The sequence below is a fragment of the Phocoena phocoena genome, chromosome 14, assembly GCF_963924675.1.
Source record: "Phocoena phocoena chromosome 14, mPhoPho1.1, whole genome shotgun sequence".
Classification (NCBI taxonomy): Eukaryota; Metazoa; Chordata; class Mammalia; order Artiodactyla; family Phocoenidae; genus Phocoena; species Phocoena phocoena.
The window spans coordinates 7,482,857-7,500,302 of record NC_089232.1 but is presented as its reverse complement, the minus strand read 5'-3'; the positions used below and the strand labels follow the sequence as shown (position 1 = coordinate 7,500,302).

Genomic DNA, 17,446 nt, shown 5'->3' with positions numbered 1-17,446 from the left:
AACTATTATTGTAGAATTGTCTATTTCTCCCTTCATTTCTGTCAGTTTTTCCTTCATTATTTTGATAGTGTATTATTACGTGTGTAAATGGTTACAGTTGTTTGGGCAGCTTTTTTTTTTTCCAGAACACCTAGCAGAGTGTTTGGCCTTCAGTAATTATTTCTTTAATCCATTAATAATAAATTAAAAGTTTTTGATAATAAGAATGATAGGCAGAACTAAGTAGAGAAGTTCTATTATTTTCTGCAAGGTGATGAAAGGTAACATCTAGTAAATTCCTTTTAATAAAAAGACTTTCGGAGAATCTGTAGAACCTGCAAACCCTTCCACAAAGAAAATGTAAACACTGAGAGGTGGAAGGCGATCTTACTTTATATTTTTGGCATCATCACCATGAAATTTCATTAAAACAAACATTGCCATGAAGTTAGTTGAAATTCCCGCTGTATTCACTTGTAACAATTTTTTCCCCAAGCAGTCAAGTTGAAGAAACGTCTCCACTACTTAAAGAGGGACCTGCAAACTATTTTTATTCAGCTGTCCCAATGGGATTTTCTCTTAGTAAATCTGCTACTCAGGTATCTGCTATGCATATGGATTCAAAAGTGGATGATCACTTAATGCAAGGGACTGAGAAAAGCAAATTGGAACCAGTGACTCAGTTATTTCAAAACACCAAGAAAATAAGATTAGAAGACACAAACCAAGAAAACTTTACAAGGAGCAAAGATACTGGCACAGGATCTCTTTCGGAGAAAGCCTTGGGTTCAGTGGTGTATGTTAAAGAAAGTGATGGAATAGAAATTATAGATGTGGAATGAAGTTATTTGTGTATGTTACCAAAGAAACCAAAAATTGCTTTTGACTAAGAGGGCCTGTTGAATGAGAACTTAACCTTATTATGAAAACCTAACAAAATGAAGGAAGACGATTGCTTATTTTTCACTATTTATGAATCACTGTAGATTGCACTTTTTGATGATACATATTCAAAAAAGTTGCTTTAGAGAGAAGAAACTTCCCAAAATTCAAAGAAGATTTCTCTGGTATTACATTCTGTCCTTGTCAAAAAATCAGAGTTTTTGTGTAACAGTATTTAAATGGCACCAAAACATTTTAATTATAATGTATTTCTCTAACAAGTGATCAAAGACCCAAAACACAGTACCCAAACAATTTGACATCAGTATTTCACATGATTTCTGGTGTACTGATTTTGTATGTTGAAATTCCAGTTAGGGATTTTGCTTTAGAATACTTTATCTTCTTGCATTTTTTCATGTCTGTTCTGTTAAAGATCACCGGCAGCTAAACTCAAAGACCAGTAAATTACGTACCTTGAGAAGCATTTCACATTTCAAATCATCCTTTTAAGACTTTTTTTCACCCATGTGGAATTCATTTCAGAGTTCACAAAATAGTTTTTTCTAAGTGTAATAATTTATCTTGCAGATGTTACCATTTTATACCACCAATATTTAATATAATAAAGCAGCCTAGTTGTTAAAAAAGATTCTTGTTTTGTATGTATCAGTTTGCCATTCTTATTAAAACATCTAGTAGTTTGAAACAGCAGTATTGTCCCAAGTAATGTAAGCTGAAGTTAAAAACCATTTGTGTCTGGACAAACAGTGACTTATAAATATTTCTATTATGTATGGTTTGAATATTTTCCTGTACTTTAATATTTACTTGTGATCTCTAATGCTCAATTGAGTAACCTCCTTAATATTCATAAAGGAAAAAGGCATATTCAAAGAGGAAAAGGCATCTTCTTTTAGGAGAAGAAATATTTTGTAAATCAGAAAAAAACCAAACAGATGTCACGTATTTGTAGAGTTAAAAAAAAAAAACATTGAATGGGATGTAAGCCACTAAGATAATGCTCTTTATCATTTATAGAATATAATTTTTTGGGAGAGAAAAAATACACAAATCATTCATTTGTTCGCCTAGCCTGGCACTGTGCTTGGTGCTCAGGATACAGTGGTACAGGATACAATTACCACTATCTTCATAGTGCTTACTGTCTGTCTACCAGGGAAGGTAGAACATCAGACAGTAATTATATGATACAAATTGTGATGTGCCATGAAGAAAAAGTTAAATTTCAGAGAGACAGAAGAGGAGACCTAACACATACACTTGATTTTTTTTTTTTTTTTTTTTTTTTTTATGGTACGTGGGCCTCTCACTGTTGTGGCCTCTCCCGTTGCGGGGCGCAGGCTCCGGACGCGCAGGCTCAGCGGCCATGGCTCACGGGCCCAGCCGCTCCGTGGCATGTGGGATCTTTCCGGACCGGGGCACAAACCCGTGTCCCCTGCATCGGCAGGCAAACTCTCAACCACTGCACCACCAGGGAAGCCCTACACTTGATTTTTAATTGTGGGAACTAGGAAGGCTTCTCTGAGGATGTGACATGTATAGCTTTTGCAGGGACATGGTTGTCCAAGTGAGGTGATGGTGATGGTCGAGGTATATCGAGAAGGGGACAGAGTCCAGGTGAAGTTTGGCAGGGCAGACTGATGGTCTTAAAGTGGGAAATGAGGAAAATGAAAGGATTTCTAGTAAAAAAACAAAAACAAAAAAGCTAGATGCATGGAGGTTCCCTGGGGGAAAGAGCTTGGGAGCATGGGTTTTGGGCATACCTGTTTCTAAGGCAGACAGTCCTATGTATGGAATGAAAAAATACAAATTGTGAAGTTGTATACAGAATGGCATCTAAAGCTATGGGAACGAAAGAGGTTGCTTATGGTGGATGTATAGTGTGAGATAAAGCAACTACAACACTTAGGGGCTGGGCAGCGCAGGGGGAGCTGGCTAAGGGGACTGAAGAGTTGGCAGAGTTGGTGGAAAACCAAGACAGGATAATGTCAAGATTGCCCACAAAAGTCTTTAAGGTGGAGGCAGTCAACTGAAATGGTAGATGAGGACTTGAAAGGTCCACTGGATCTAGCAACATGAATGGCACTAGTGACCTTAGCAAAACCACTTTTTTCTTTAATAGAGACTTGGCTCAAATATTTACAGACTGGTTTTCCACCTCCATGAATGTCCAACAGGACATTTGATAGTGTGTTGGACGCTGAATTTGGGATGTCCTTCATTGTATGTGATGCCCCAGGCATTGCAGGATGTCAAATGTTCTAGCACAATCCAGTTATTGAGATGATAACAAATGCAAGCATTAATTACTCTGATTGAGAACTGTTGCTGCTAAGACATCAGAGAATTGGAATCCCCAAATCCAAACGAAGCCATAGTTTTAGCAGCACACCTGGGAATGGAAATCCACAAATACTTCCTGGAAGGGGTAGAATGGAATAAGTTTAATCAGAACAACAGCCTCACTTAGGTGTTTATTTGTTTTATGGAAGAATTCTACGAGCAGAATCCTAAAGTGAACATTTTTCAGAGTTCTGCCATTGTTTCTGATAAGAAACTTTCCATATAAAAATAATATAGTTCAGGAGAAATAAGGATGTTAGGAGACCTTAGATTCAACATACCTATAAGACCTATAACGCATGCATTGGTATTGCATCTAATGGTGTTGTCATTGATGCCAGTAATAATAGTTATCATTTACTGAGCTGTTGTGTAACTGGCTTAGTTGAGATTCCCTAGAAGCTGCTTGAGACAAGGACCCAGATGCACATGATTTTTGAGAGTGTGCTCTTTAAGGTAAGCCTGTAAGGGAGTCAGGGAAGCAGGAGGAATCAACGAAGAATGAGCACTCAGATAAATTCGTGGCCTGACTCACAGGGTGCTCTGGAGGGATCATACTGCGACGTTGTCCCACTGTCCCACTTTGAGGCAAGGGGTGGGACTATTGCAGCGCTAGGCCAGTCAGGCATCGGTTGCCACCTCCAAGCCAAAGTGGGAGGCTGGTGGGCAGGGATGCAGGGTGAATCACTCTGGTGTGCCTGTGCCTGCAAGCTCCTTCATTCACACCAGCTGGAGAATGGATGCTGAATTAAGGGTAAAGGGGACCTGGGTGGGGTGCTCACAGTCTTTATTACAATGCCAGACACCTAACATATATTATTTTCCTTTTATTTTGAAACAATCTCAAATTGTTTCAAAGTTGTTTCAAAGTTGCAAGCATGGTACAAAGGCCTTTCCCTCTCCTCCCAACCATTTGAGAGTAAGTAGCTGACCTAATTCTCCATCATCCCTGAATAGTTTTTTAATGATTTAAAGAATTTTATTATTTTTAAAATAAATTTTTAAAATTGATATATAATTGACATATGCCATTATATTAGTTCCAGGTGCGCAACATGATTTCGTATAGATTGCAAAGTGATCACTGTAAGAAGTTAACATCTATCAACACATAGTTTTTTTTTCCCTGTGATGAGAACTTTTAAGATATATTCACTTAGCAACTTTCGAGTACACAGTACGGTATTTTTATAGTCACCATGCTGTACATTTACATCTCCAGGACTTACTTATCTTATAACTGGAAGTTTGTGCATTTTGATCATCTTCACCCATTTTGCTCACCCTGCAAAAAGCACTTTTGATGGAACAACAGAACAGAATCCATGTTGGAGTAGGTTAAAAAACAAATGGGAAGTGAGGAAGTGGATACTGGATATGTAGCAACTCCACAAAGAAGCTCAACTCTGAAGGGGAGTAGACAGCATGAGAGATGGAAGATGAGATGGAGGTCGTGTTTGAGTGTCAGCAGAAGGATCCAGTGGAGAAGCTGAAGAAGTAGGAGAGGGGTTAAGATAACCACAGGGTGGAAGTCTAGGAGCAGGGAGGATGGATCCATTCTTGAAAAAACACTTCGGTAGGAAATTAGGGGGGGAAAAATTGTACCACCTCAGATTCCAGAGAAATGGAATTTAGAAAGATGTACTATAAGCAAGGGGCAAGAGAATTGCGTGGCTCTTTTTAATGATAACTTGGAAAACTCCTGGGACTAACTGCACAGAATCCATTCCCACCTGCATAATCCAAGAAAGACTAATTAGAGTAACTTCAAGAGGGTAATAGTAAATAAATAAGGAGCCACTGTGTCTTTATTGTAGCTTTATATGGAGCCCTGGTCATTGTATCGGCATCACCAAATTGTGAACACTGGATGCTTCTTACTCCAAGATGCAAGTCTTGATGGTTTCTATTCTAAGCCAAAAGAGAGCTTGATTTCTGTGGAAGCCTGAAACAGATGACCACAAATAATTTGGGCTCCTCTCATCAAGAGGTGGGGTCCATTTCTCCACCCCTTGACTCTGGGCTGCCTTTGCTGGTGCTTTGGTCAACAGAATGTGGCCAAAGTGCTCCTTCCAAGGCTAGCCCTGAACGGAGGTGCCCCATCAGCCAGCCAGCACCGGCCGCCAAAGGCGTGAATAAGGCCGTCCTGGACGTCCCCGCTCACCCAACCTGTGCTGAATGAAGAAAGCCACGTGAGCAAGCCTTGACCCTATAAATGTTAGAATAAATCGTTGTGTTAAGCCACTGGCGTTTGAGGCAGTTTGTTACGCAGCTAGAGTTACCTGGAACTTTGCCTGACGGGGGAATTTCCCATCTGGCTAAGCCACAAGGATTTTCTTGCCAGCTGCATCGAGGGACACCCCAAGTGGTAACGTTCATTGCCCTCAGTGTGTCTGTTCTCCGACCCACTCTTTCCTACCTGTTACCGTCTCTGTACTGGGAATACCAGCGTTTATTCCTTTAAATGCCATTTATCTTTTAAAACCGATTTTAGTTTCGTCCCCTTCTAAGTGGAGTTGCCTGCCCTTTAGACTATGAGACGTGCAAAGCCCCGCGCAATGCCTAGATGTTCAGTAAAGAACATCCGACCCGACTGCTCTGGGTACGAGGCGGGCTCCCATCCAGACTGACTCAACCCCGCTCCTACCTGTTCCCCGCTAACGCTCTGGGCTGTCACGCGGGGAACCTCCATCTGCCCTGGGGCTCTAGGACTTTTGATATTATTGATACTATTATTCGAACGTGGGCAGCGTCCCTGCCTCTCCTCTGACTCGGCGCCAGCTCGGCGGGTCGTAAAGACCTTCCGGAACCCCCCGGCCCCGCCCCCACGCAGCGCTTCCGGTTCCCCGCCCCCCGCGGGCCGGGGCGACGGGCGGGGCGGCTGCGTGCGCAGCAGGACGGGACTCCGGGTCGCACGCGTCCTTCCCCCACGGGCCCGCGCGCTGCTTGGCCGCGACCGGAAGCCTCAGGTGCGTGAAACCGGAGGCGTGGCAAGGCGGGGCGGGGCAGGGCAGGCAGTGTGGGCCCCCGAGGAGAGGCAGCTGGCGGGGACCTGAGACCTTGGGGCGGTGCGCACGGCTGGCGCTGCAGGCCCTGAAGTGTCGGGTCAGAGCTTGGGAAGACGTAGCTCCACGGTTAGGAACGGATTATCCGCAACACGGGAGGGTCAAAAATTTAGACATGTTGGGTGCCAGCCCTGTGCGCGCCCACCGAGAACCAAAAAGGCGAAATCAAACAGGCACACGGCTGTCCTGAGACTGGTTAAGTTCTGTACTAAGACAGGTGGCAAGATGGCAAGATAAAACTGGGGAGGATTTTTTGAAGGAGCTGGGCCTGCCTAGGAGAGTAGGTGGGATCCTGTTATTTTTTGCTTTCTGTTCGATGATGGAGAAGCAGGTTTGGTAAATTCAAAGTGGTGGTAGCTAAGTGTCCCTCCCAGAACATGGAAATATGATTGTCCTCTGATTAAAAAACGATAAAAAATTAATAATTAAAAGGTAACAGTAGAGATATGCAAAGTTAAAGAGACAAAATTTTATCAGGCTTTCAGAACTTGACAGTATCCTGACAACTAAAAAAAGACTACATCACGCAGCTGGCGGTCTAATCTGTTTTTGAAGCATGGAGTAAAAGAGAGGTCCCCCTGACCGGATGAATCCAGGCCTCCTCTGGGAGAGACAGGGTGTCCTGGCGTTAACAGTGGGATCTCTCCAGAGCCCAGGAGCTGAGAGGCGCTTTCCTCAAGGCTCATTCCACCAGACATTGAAGTCGTATAACTCCATCCTTTTGTCCGGATTCAGTATTCACCAAGCAAACTTATGATGAGAGAGTAGTTGGACAGGCCGATCTGAATATCCGGTTGATAGCCTATAGTTCTCTTTGTAAATTAATAAATTGGCATTCAGGTTTTCTCAGACATCCCTGGGTTCCCACTTTTTCTCACTCTTTGTGTGATTCTTTCTTGTCCTACAAGGCTCAGTAGGAAATGTTACATCCTCACAGGGTCCTATTTGTTTGTGTGTTCAGGTGCCTAGAACAGTTTCTGGCACATAGTAGGCGCTCAGCCTAACTCCCTCGACTTTCAGTCTGCTTTTCTTTTTTTTTTTAAATTGGAGTATAGTTGCTTTACAATGTTGTGTTAGTCTGTGCTGTACAGAAAAGTGAATCAGCTATACGTATACATACATCCCCTCTTTTTTGGATTTCCTTCCCATTTAGGTCACCACAGAGCATTGAGTAGAGTTCCCTGTGCTATACAGTTGGTTCTCATTAGTTATCTGTTTTATACATAGTAGTGTATATATGTCAGTCCCAATCTATCCCACCCCCCTCTTTCCCCCTTGGTGTCCATACGTTTGTTCTCTACATCTCTGTTGCTATTTCTGCTTTGCACATAAGGTCATCTGTACCATTTTTCTAGATTCCACATATATACGTTAATATACGATATTTGTTTTTCTGACTTAGTCTGCTTTTTTGGTCACTTTTTTGATGAAGCCTAGCCTGACAACCCTATGTGAAATTGCAGCCTGGGGACTTCCCTGGCAGTTCAGTGGTTAAGGCTTGGTGCTTCCACTGCAGGGGGCATGGGTTCGATCCCTTGTAGGGGAACAAAGATCCCGCATGCCTCGTGGCCAAAATAAATGAATGAATAAATAAATACATAATAAATTAAATTAAATAGCAGCCCAGTTCCTCTCACTTACACGTTTCCTATGTTCCCTTTCCTTTTTCATATGGTCCTCGTCACCTTCCTTGATTTGGTTCACTGATGAATCCCAAGTGCCAAGAACAATGCCTGTTGCGTAGTAGATGCAAGATCTCTTGAATTAATATCTTTACTGTGTTTCACTCACACCGTATCCACAATGCCTGGATGAATACAGATATTTTGAGCACTATTAATACATTAGTTGGATCAATTCTGGAGCCCTTAGTTACCATCTCTTCAGCTCTGTGCCATTGGCTGCTGGTAGCCAAAGACTCTTAAGTTCAATGCAGTCAAAACGGACCAGTTATCTTCATCCCGTATCTCCTCTTCCTATGAAATCTGTCCTAGGAAATGTCACCTCTTTCCACCCATTTCCCAGGCCAGAAGTCAGGGTATGCATAAAATTAATAAAAGAGCTAACATCCTGTGTACTTTCTATGTGCCAGGCACTTAAGCACTTTACATGTATTAGGTCATTTAATCCTGATATGAGTCCTATCGTTACCCACATATTACAGATAAGGGATCTGCGGCACAGAAAAGTCAACTAATCTGCCTTAGCTGGGAAGAGACAGAGTTGGGATTTGAATGCTGGCTTGTAATCATACCATAAAGGACCCTTGACTTCTTTCTCTCACCCTCACTGAACCAATTACCAGATATCAAGATTCTCCCTGCTTAAATCTCTAGGCGATGTCTCTGAAGTGTAAATCTGTAAAACTCTTCAGCACCTCCTCATCACCCTCAGGGTGAAGTTCAAGTATTTAACATGGATTTTTTTTTTTATTTAGGCCCGAGGCTTGTGGGATCTTAGTTCCCGGACCAGGGATCAAACCCGTGCCCCCTGCAGTGAAAGCACAGAGTCCTAACCACTGGACCGCCAGGGAAGTCCCTAACTGGATTTTAAGTCTCTTCATAATCTGATCTCTACTTCTAACTCCATATCTCTTGCAGCTCCCCATTCCTGCACTCTTAAATACCAGCCAATTGAATTAAATTCTTCGAATTCTTTGAATGGGTCTTCTTCTCCTCCAAGCTACTGTCCTTTGTTGGAATACTTTTCCTTACCCCTTCTATGTCTCAACTTCAATGTCACTTCCAATGATGAGAGGGTTAAATGGCCTTCTGATGTACTTACCCTGTCATAGCACTTATGACACCGTATTTTTTTGTGTGTGTGTGGTACGTGGGCCTCTCACTGTTGTGGCCTCTCCCGTTGCAGAGCACTGGCTCCGGACGCACAGGCTCAGCAGCCATGGCTCATGGGCCCAGCCGCTCCGTGGCATGTGGGATCTTCCCGGACCGGGGCACGAACCCGTGTCCCCTGCATCGGCAGGCGGACTCCCAACCACTGCGCCACCAGGGAAGCCCTGACACTGTATTTTAATTATCACCTTCCTTGCTTTTTAGTGTCTCCCACTAGATAGTGAGTTCCTTGAAGGCAAGGACCAGTCTGTGACCTTAATGTCCTCATGTCCATCCCTTCTCAGTGTCTGCTACCCTCGTTCAGGCCCTCATTATCTCTAACTGGGACAACTGCATGGGTCGGTTAAACCGTCTCCCTGCCCCTAGTCTATCTGTTTTTAATCCATGCTCAACACTGCCAGCAGAAGCAGTTTTGTATAATGGCTGACTTAACACTTTCCTACTTAAAACACCTCACTAGATCCAGCTGCTTTTAGAAAAAGGCCAAATGCTTTAGAATTACATGAATTTGTCTCCTCCCCTTCTTTATTCTACCTCGTGCCTAGTAGGCACTCCATAAACATTTGTTCAGTGAAGGAGAGACTGATATCAAATTTGGTCAAACAGAACCAGGAACAAAGAGTTTAACCAAAGAAACGGCATCTGGCTGCAGAGGCTTCCTAGGACAGCACAGCCAAAGGTTTCAGTGGAGCTGGAAGACTGGCAGTGGAACTCCTTTGAGGAGGGAGTCCCCAAGACATGCCTTACTGTTGGAGGACTCTCTGTCTTTGCATTTGCCTGGAACATGCTACTCCCATCAACGTGGTAAAAACCATCAGATTTCGAGACTCAGTTCAAGTATCCCTTCCTCTGTTACACCTCTCCTGACCTTTCTAGATAGAAAGAGTGTAAATTGGTTCAGCTTTTCTGTAGCATAACTTATCAAGATATATCAAGAGTGATGAAAATACGAAGACTTGTTACCCTAGGAATTGTGCATCTAGGACGTAACTACAAAAGAATGGGGCCTAGTTCTGGGCTTTAATAACCCAGTCCTTCCCAGGTCTTTAACCTAAAGGAAAATTATGACCATTCTAAGAAACGAAATCGGAATAGAATGGTTTCTTTACAACCATAACTAGTCAAAATACTTCATTATTACAGCTAGTATTTTCAGCCTTTTCATCAGCACTGCTAACACAAAACATAATAAAATTGTTCCTAGCCTTTCTGTTTAACCTTGCTACTCTGACCACCTCTCCCCTGACTTCAGGGGGTCCATCCTAATTTAATATTGATCTAAATAAAACAGGCTGCCAGTAAACATGTATCTCAAAATTAAATAGGAATTATTTTTAAAGTACTACAAGGACATAATTAAAGCTTTCCAGACAGATGTTCATGAGTACATTGTTGATAACAGAAAAACTAGAGACAGTCTAAACTTACAAACTAAGAGATTGGTTGAGTAAATGGTGGTGTATCTTGACAATGGAATGTAACACAACATTAAAACTGATGTAAAAATAGGTTTAACATTGAATGAAATAAGAGTATCGTTCCACTTTTGGTGGGGAAAAGTGTGTGTGTGTATTTTACACATGTACATAAAAAAATGGGTACACACTAAAGTGTTAATTGGGATTATCTCCGGGTGGTCATGTTATGGTTTCTTTTATTTTGCTCTTTTTGCTTGTCTGTATTTTCTCATTTTTCTCAAATAATGTGTATTACCTGTGAATTCAAAATAATTTGTCTTTGAGATATATTACATAATGTATTTTCAGCTTTATTATTGGAAAAATCTCTGCCCTTATTCCATTTCAACTAAAACAATTTGAGGTTTGTATCATTTATTTCCTTTGAGTACTCTGTTGTACAATTTTTGCTAAAGACTAATGATAAGGCTAAAAGGCAAGAAAAGCAACCAGACCGGATACTTAAATAAGTTTGGATTAAATAACCAAGAACTGATAGCTACAAACTAGAATTTAATTTTCTTTTTCTCCATCATTAATTTGTTTGTCTTCCATTTTTAAAAGCATGCTGATCCCATTTTCAATGAAGAATTGCTTCCAGTTACTTTGTAACCTCAAGGTCCCAGCAGCTGGTTTTAAAGACACAGTTAAAAGTGGGCTCATTTTACAGTCAGTTTCCAATGATGTTTACCAAAACCTGGCTGTAGAAGACTGGATCCATGACCATATGAATCTAGAAGCCAAGCCGGTTCTTTTCTTTTGGAGGAATTCTCCCTCTGTTGTAATTGGTCGGCATCAGAACCCTTGGCAGGAATGTAACCTGAATCTGATGAGAGAAGAAGGTGTAAAACTAGCTCGGAGGAGAAGTGGAGGAGGAACAGTCTACCATGATATGGGTAACATCAACTTGACTTTTTTTACAACCAAAAAAAAGTACAATAGGATGGAAAATCTAAAATTAGTTGTTAAAGCTCTGAAGGCTGTCCAGCCGCAGCTGGATGTGCGGGCTACCGAAAGGTTTGACCTTTTACTTGATGGACAGTTTAAAATCTCAGGAACAGCTTCCAAGATTGGCCAGACCGCTGCTTATCACCACTGCACTTTGCTATGCAGTACCGATGGGACCTTCTTGTCATCTTTGTTGAAGAGCCCTTATCAAGGGGTCAGGAGTACTGCCACTGCGAGCACACCTGCCTTAGTAAAAAATCTTATGGAAAAAGATCCCACCCTGACCTGCGAAGTAGTGATAAATGCTATTGCGACAGAGTATGCTACATCTCATCAAATCGATAATCACATTCACCTAATAAACCCAACAGACGAGACGCTGTTTCCTGGAATAAACAGCATAGCCAAAGAACTACAGACCTGGGAGTGGATATATGGCAAAACTCCAAAGTTCAGTGTAAACACTTCCTTCAATGTGTTATATGAACATTCACACTTGGAAATTAAAGTATTCATAGACATAAAGAATGGAAAAATTGCAATCTGTAATATTGAAGCACCTGACCATTGGCTGCCGCTGGAAATACGTGACAAGTTAAATTCAGGTTTTATTGGTAGTAAATTTTGCCCAATTGAAACGACTATGCTTACAAGTATATTACATAGAACATGTCCAGAAGATGATGAACTACACAGTAAATGGAATATGCTCTGTGAAAAAATTAAGGGAATAATGTGATTCCAAGTAAATTTCTTAATATTGACAGTTTCAATGACAGAATTAAAAATGTTTACAGTACATTGTCTGTCTCTTAAAATAAAAAAGATCTAGTCTCCTTCAGTAACTTCTCCCTATTTGAAATTGTCTATCACCTATCCTAGTCCCTATTTTCCATTGATGTCTAAGATTCTCTCTCTCTTTATTGATTTTAATACCTGGCTGCATTTGTATTTCACCTCCTTCCTCTGTTACCATCTTGGGGTTGTATACCATGTGGGACACTCTGACCTCAGAGTTCGTTCTCTTTCTTACCTCTAGGGAATATAACCCCAGCTTCTTGCCACCTCTGATACCTTAAACGCTAAAATTCTCCCGTTTCATTGTTTCCTTATCCTTCCGTCCTCTCCCATTAAATCAAGCTTATTGCACTTTCCTAAGCCAATAACTTTTCCTCAGTCTCTTGCTTCAATTCCATTTCTTACCAGCATTCTCATTTGTTTCTCTTGACCTATCATAGCCACCCTTTTTTTTTTTCCAAGAATTGATTTCCACTCTTATACCCAGATGACAGGCAATGCTAGAAGAAAATTCACATAGTTTTCAACTTGTATTTCTTTGTTGGTACCAGATTCGACTCACCCGTTGACTCCCCCTCATTCTTCAGAGGCCTTATTCGTAAATGTTCCCACTCTTCCTAAGCTCAGAATTCCATTACTCTTAATCTGGTCACAAACCTTGATTTATAATTTGAGAGTGGAGGCTTTCAGAAATGAGCTCCTTCAGCGCCCCCGTGTTCTCTACTTCAACTTTTCTTATTTCATTCAATCTCAAAGAATTGGCTCGAGAATTGGCTGGTGGCTTCTTCCTCTCCAGCCTGTCTGTGCTTTGTATTGTACTATCAGTTATTTATCTCCTTTATCTTGCCTAAGTCTCTCTCGACTTTTACTGGATCTTTAGCCTTAGTGAATAGACACGCTCATGTCTCCCCTTTCCCGAAGACTCCTGCTCAAGGCTTTACTCTGGTTACCTCCATCACTTCATTGTCAGACTTCTTCAAAGGGTACCACCACTGCCAACCATTTCCTGTCTCTACAGTTCACTCACATACTCCTCTTATTTCTACAGTAGTTCCTGCATGTTTATGGAGTGCCTACTCTGTGCCAGGTACTTGGCTAGTTGTTGGATGTTCATGGTGAGTGAAAGCGACATGCTCACTGAGCTTAAGAACTGACAGTTTAGAGCAGTGGTTTCAAACTTTTTAAAAACTGGAGTAAAAGATGTATTTTGTATTGGCACCAGCACACACATAATGTTGCCTACACCTAACAAGTTTCACAATACGATGCTTATCCTTTACTACTTACTTATATTTTATATTCAATTTTCTTTTAAAAATTGACTTTATGACCCATTGATAGGTCAAGACTTGAGTTTTTTAAAACTAGGGAAAGAAATCAGTAAATGCTTACAAAATGAGAAAAGTCCAGGCAGTTAGACAATACGGGCTCCCTAGCTAGAGCGATCAGGGACCTGACATTGAAGCTGAGCCCTGAGGAATGAGAAGTGGAGCAGGGAGGAGAGTAATCCGGATTCACAGGGTTATCTATTGCTACATAACAAACCACTCCAAAACTTGGTAGCTTAAAACAACAACAGTCATTTATTTAGTCCAAGATCAAGGTGACAGCAGGTTTGGTTTCTTTTTTTTTTACATCTTTATTGGAGTATAATTGCTTTACAATGGTGTGTTAGTTTCTGCTTTATAACAAAGTGAATCAGTTATACACATACATATGTTCCCATATCTCTTCCCTCTTGCGTCTCCCTCCCTCCCACCCTCCTCATCCCACCCCTCCAGGCGGTCACAAAGCACCGAGCTGATCTCCCTGTGCTATGTGGCTGCTTCCCACTAGCTATCTACCTTACGTTTGGTAGTGTATATATGTCCACGCCACTCTCTCACTTTGTCACAGCTTACCCTTCCCTCTCCCCATATCCTCAAGTCCATTCTCTAGTAGGTCTGTGTCTTTATTCCTGTCTTACCCCTAGGTTCTTGCAGCTCTATTTACAATAGCCCGGAGATGGAAACAACCTAAGTGTCCATCATCAGATGAATGGATAAAGAAGATGTGGTACATATATACAATGGAATATTACTCAGCCACAAAAAGAAAGAAATTGAGCTATTTGTAATGAGGTGGATAGACCTAGAGTCTGTCATACAGAGTGAAGTAAGTCAGAAAGAGAAAGATAAATACCGTATGCTAACACATATATATGGAATTTAAGAAAAAAAAAGTCGTCTTTTTTTTAAAAATTATTTTTTAATTTGGCCACACCTGGCAGCTTGTGGGATCCTAGCTCCCTGACCAGGAATTGAACCCGGGCCCCAACAGTGAAAGCACCAAGTCCTAACCACTGGACCGATAGGGAATTCCCAGGTTTGATTTCTTCTGAGGCCTGTCTCCTTGGCTTACAGGTGGCACCTTCTTGCTATGCCCTCACATAGTCTTTCCTCTGTGTGCGTACCTGTGTCCAGATGTCCATTTCTTATAAGGACACCAGTCATATTGCATTAGGGCCACCCTAAAGACATCATTTTAACTTATTTCTTTGAAGACCTTATTTCCAAATATGGTTACATTCTGAGGTACCAGGGGCTGGGATTTCAACGTGTGAATTTCTTGTGGGGGGGTAGGGGGGGCTGCGGTTTGCACAATTCAACCCCTAACAGGGGTTTCAGGACTCAGAGACCTTCAGACATCTTCGCCTGAAACAACGTAACCCAGTGTTTGGCTATCACATTAATTTCAGTCCTCTTAGGAGATCTTCTCCTTTCATGTATCTCAGTGGATCCAGATCCCATCCTTGTTTCTGAGGGGTTGTGGGGAGCGGAGGTGGACACACAGGGTTTTGCTGCAGCTGGTTATCTCAAAATGGGAGCAGGGTAAGGGAAGGGGATTTTTCAAGTTGCCTCTGGGACAAACACAGGTGCCAGGCTAAATGTTCTTCATTTGAGGCAGGTTTCACGGGCAGGCCCCATTGTTCTTTTGCAATATTAAATACCAAGTAAACACAATTTTGAAGGGGTTGTTCATGGGCCCGTTTTTAAGCACTACATGTGTCACAACAACTGAAAATTATTTTCTAAGAAAGGTATAAAAATCCTGACATGATGTGCTTGGTGCACTAAAGCAGCCATGATTTTCTGATACCCTTTGTTTCTCGAGAGAGGATGACATCAGGTGAAGGCTGTTAAGGGCTTCAGGTTCTAAAAGGGAAATCTGACGAGCATTCCTGGAACACATGGATTAAAGGCATGTTTTGCAGGTCGATTCTGCAGAACTTTCTGCATGTCTGCATATGAGGATGAAGGGGAGGGAGGAATCAAGAATGACGCCTAGATTTCTTACTTAAGCAACTGGATGGATGGGGGTACACGGGAGCAGTGGGGGAGTGTGTATCAAGTTCAGTTGGGGCCTGTTACGTTTGAAATGCTTGTGTGTTTCTGAGATGCCAGGTGAAATGCCAAATAGGCAGCTGAATATGTGAGATTAGAATTCCAAGGAGAAGTCTTAGCTTAATAGGAGTTGACAGCATATAGATAGTATCGTATATCATGAAAGTGGATAATTGTGGACTTGTATAATTTAAAGTTTAAAGTGTTTTAGCATCTAAAGTTTAAAGTGTTTAGCATCCAAGTCCCCTACGTTTGGGGAATCCTCCAACTTACAAATCTTGGTGGGAGGTGGAGCCCACCTTTTGGAGGAGGCCATCAAGAGGATGTGACCGCCAGTTGTCCTTCAAACTGGACCCAGGCAATCAGAGGCTCCTAACCTCCTCCCCTGTCCTTCGCATGTATGTTCTGCCCACTGTTCCTGTACCAGGAGGCCACCAGGTCTGGCTTCACTCAAGCTTTCGCCTGTTGCCATGCAAAGCAGGCTGCCACCATAAGGGCATTAGAGAAGCTGAGTACCATTTATGGATACCCTTGTCCAATAGACAGTGACTGGGCAGTCACATTTTAAAGGTCATGATATGCAAGTGTAGAACAAAGAATGTTGCCCACCATCCAGCTCTACAAGGATCAAGTCATTAGCCACTGCAGTCGCTGACTGACGGTGCACCCTGAAAGGAATTCAGGATGAAAAACAGGATGAGAACATACATGCTTTGGAAAAACGGGCCCCTTAGATAGATATATCTCAGGAAGATTTTTAGAGAACCCAGATTCTTACATCTTTGCATACATAGAAAAAGCACTAACATCATTAACTAATATATCTGTTCCTCATGACCAGCACTAACCTTTTACTGAGATGTATACTTCACTGCACGGTTTCCCCAGCCAAAATCACATATATACTGGCTTCTTCCCCTGTGCCTTGGGGAGCAGTCCCCTCTGGGCTACCAAGAGGCTGTTTCCCAGGCTATAGTCCTCACTAAGTTTTCCGAATAAAACTGAAACTAACAACTCTTACGTTGTGCCTTTTTCTTTCAGTCAACATAAGATTGGGTGAAGGAACATGACACTGAAGGAGGTTCTGTCTCTCCTACAAGCTACAACCAGCAGAGTCGGTAGAAAGGAAGAATGAAACATTAAAGCAGCAGATTGAATTACTAACAGGTAAAAACCACCTTGGCCAGATGGACTAAAGTACTATCCCAGGCTTTAAGACATTTGAGTGATCAACCAGTAGGGCCTGCTGCCCCACAGGCCAGATGGGAGACCCTTGCTTAGACACACAATACCCACAGTAAGGTATGGAAATTGCAGGAGACAGCCATTTCCCTCTCACTGTGGATCTACGTGCTATGCTGCCGAGAACACCAAGCCCCATCACACCTGGGAGGGGAGTTTGCAATGGTGGACGTCCCACCAAGATGGGTGAGTTACTTTGCATCCCTGTATGAAGAGGAATGACTCATTCTCCACTGGGATGCTGATGTCCTGCTGCAAACCAGACCCATCCAGGTACTACACCTGGAACAGAACAAACACCTTTGAAAAAGGGGAGAAGGTGGGAGTCCTGGTCTGGCAGAACCTTCCCCGTCCATCTCCTCACACCTGATAGTGCTTCCTCCCCCAGCCAACATGGAAGGTACACACAACTAGGTCAAGTTCCTAAAGCTGCAGCCACATTAACATCTAATTATCAGGCCACAAGTGTAATT

The 17,446-nt window shown here is 42.3% G+C and overlaps 2 protein-coding genes across 2 annotated transcripts; both read left to right on the top strand.

Annotated features, from left to right (window-relative positions):
• Positions 1–479: 479 nt before the first annotated feature.
• Positions 480–821, top strand: C14H2orf15 (chromosome 14 C2orf15 homolog). Its single transcript, XM_065891699.1, has one exon. The coding sequence runs from the start codon at positions 546–548 to the stop codon at positions 819–821; it is 276 nt and encodes a 91-aa protein (XP_065747771.1). The 5' UTR covers positions 480–545.
• A 10,345-nt stretch (positions 822–11,166) lies between these two features.
• On the top strand, positions 11,167–12,351 carry LIPT1 (lipoyltransferase 1). The gene has a single exon (XM_065891445.1). It carries the CDS (start codon positions 11,168–11,170, stop codon positions 12,287–12,289), a length of 1,122 nt encoding a protein of 373 aa, XP_065747517.1. The 5' UTR covers position 11,167; the 3' UTR covers positions 12,290–12,351.
• The last annotated feature ends 5,095 nt before the right edge of the window (positions 12,352–17,446 follow it).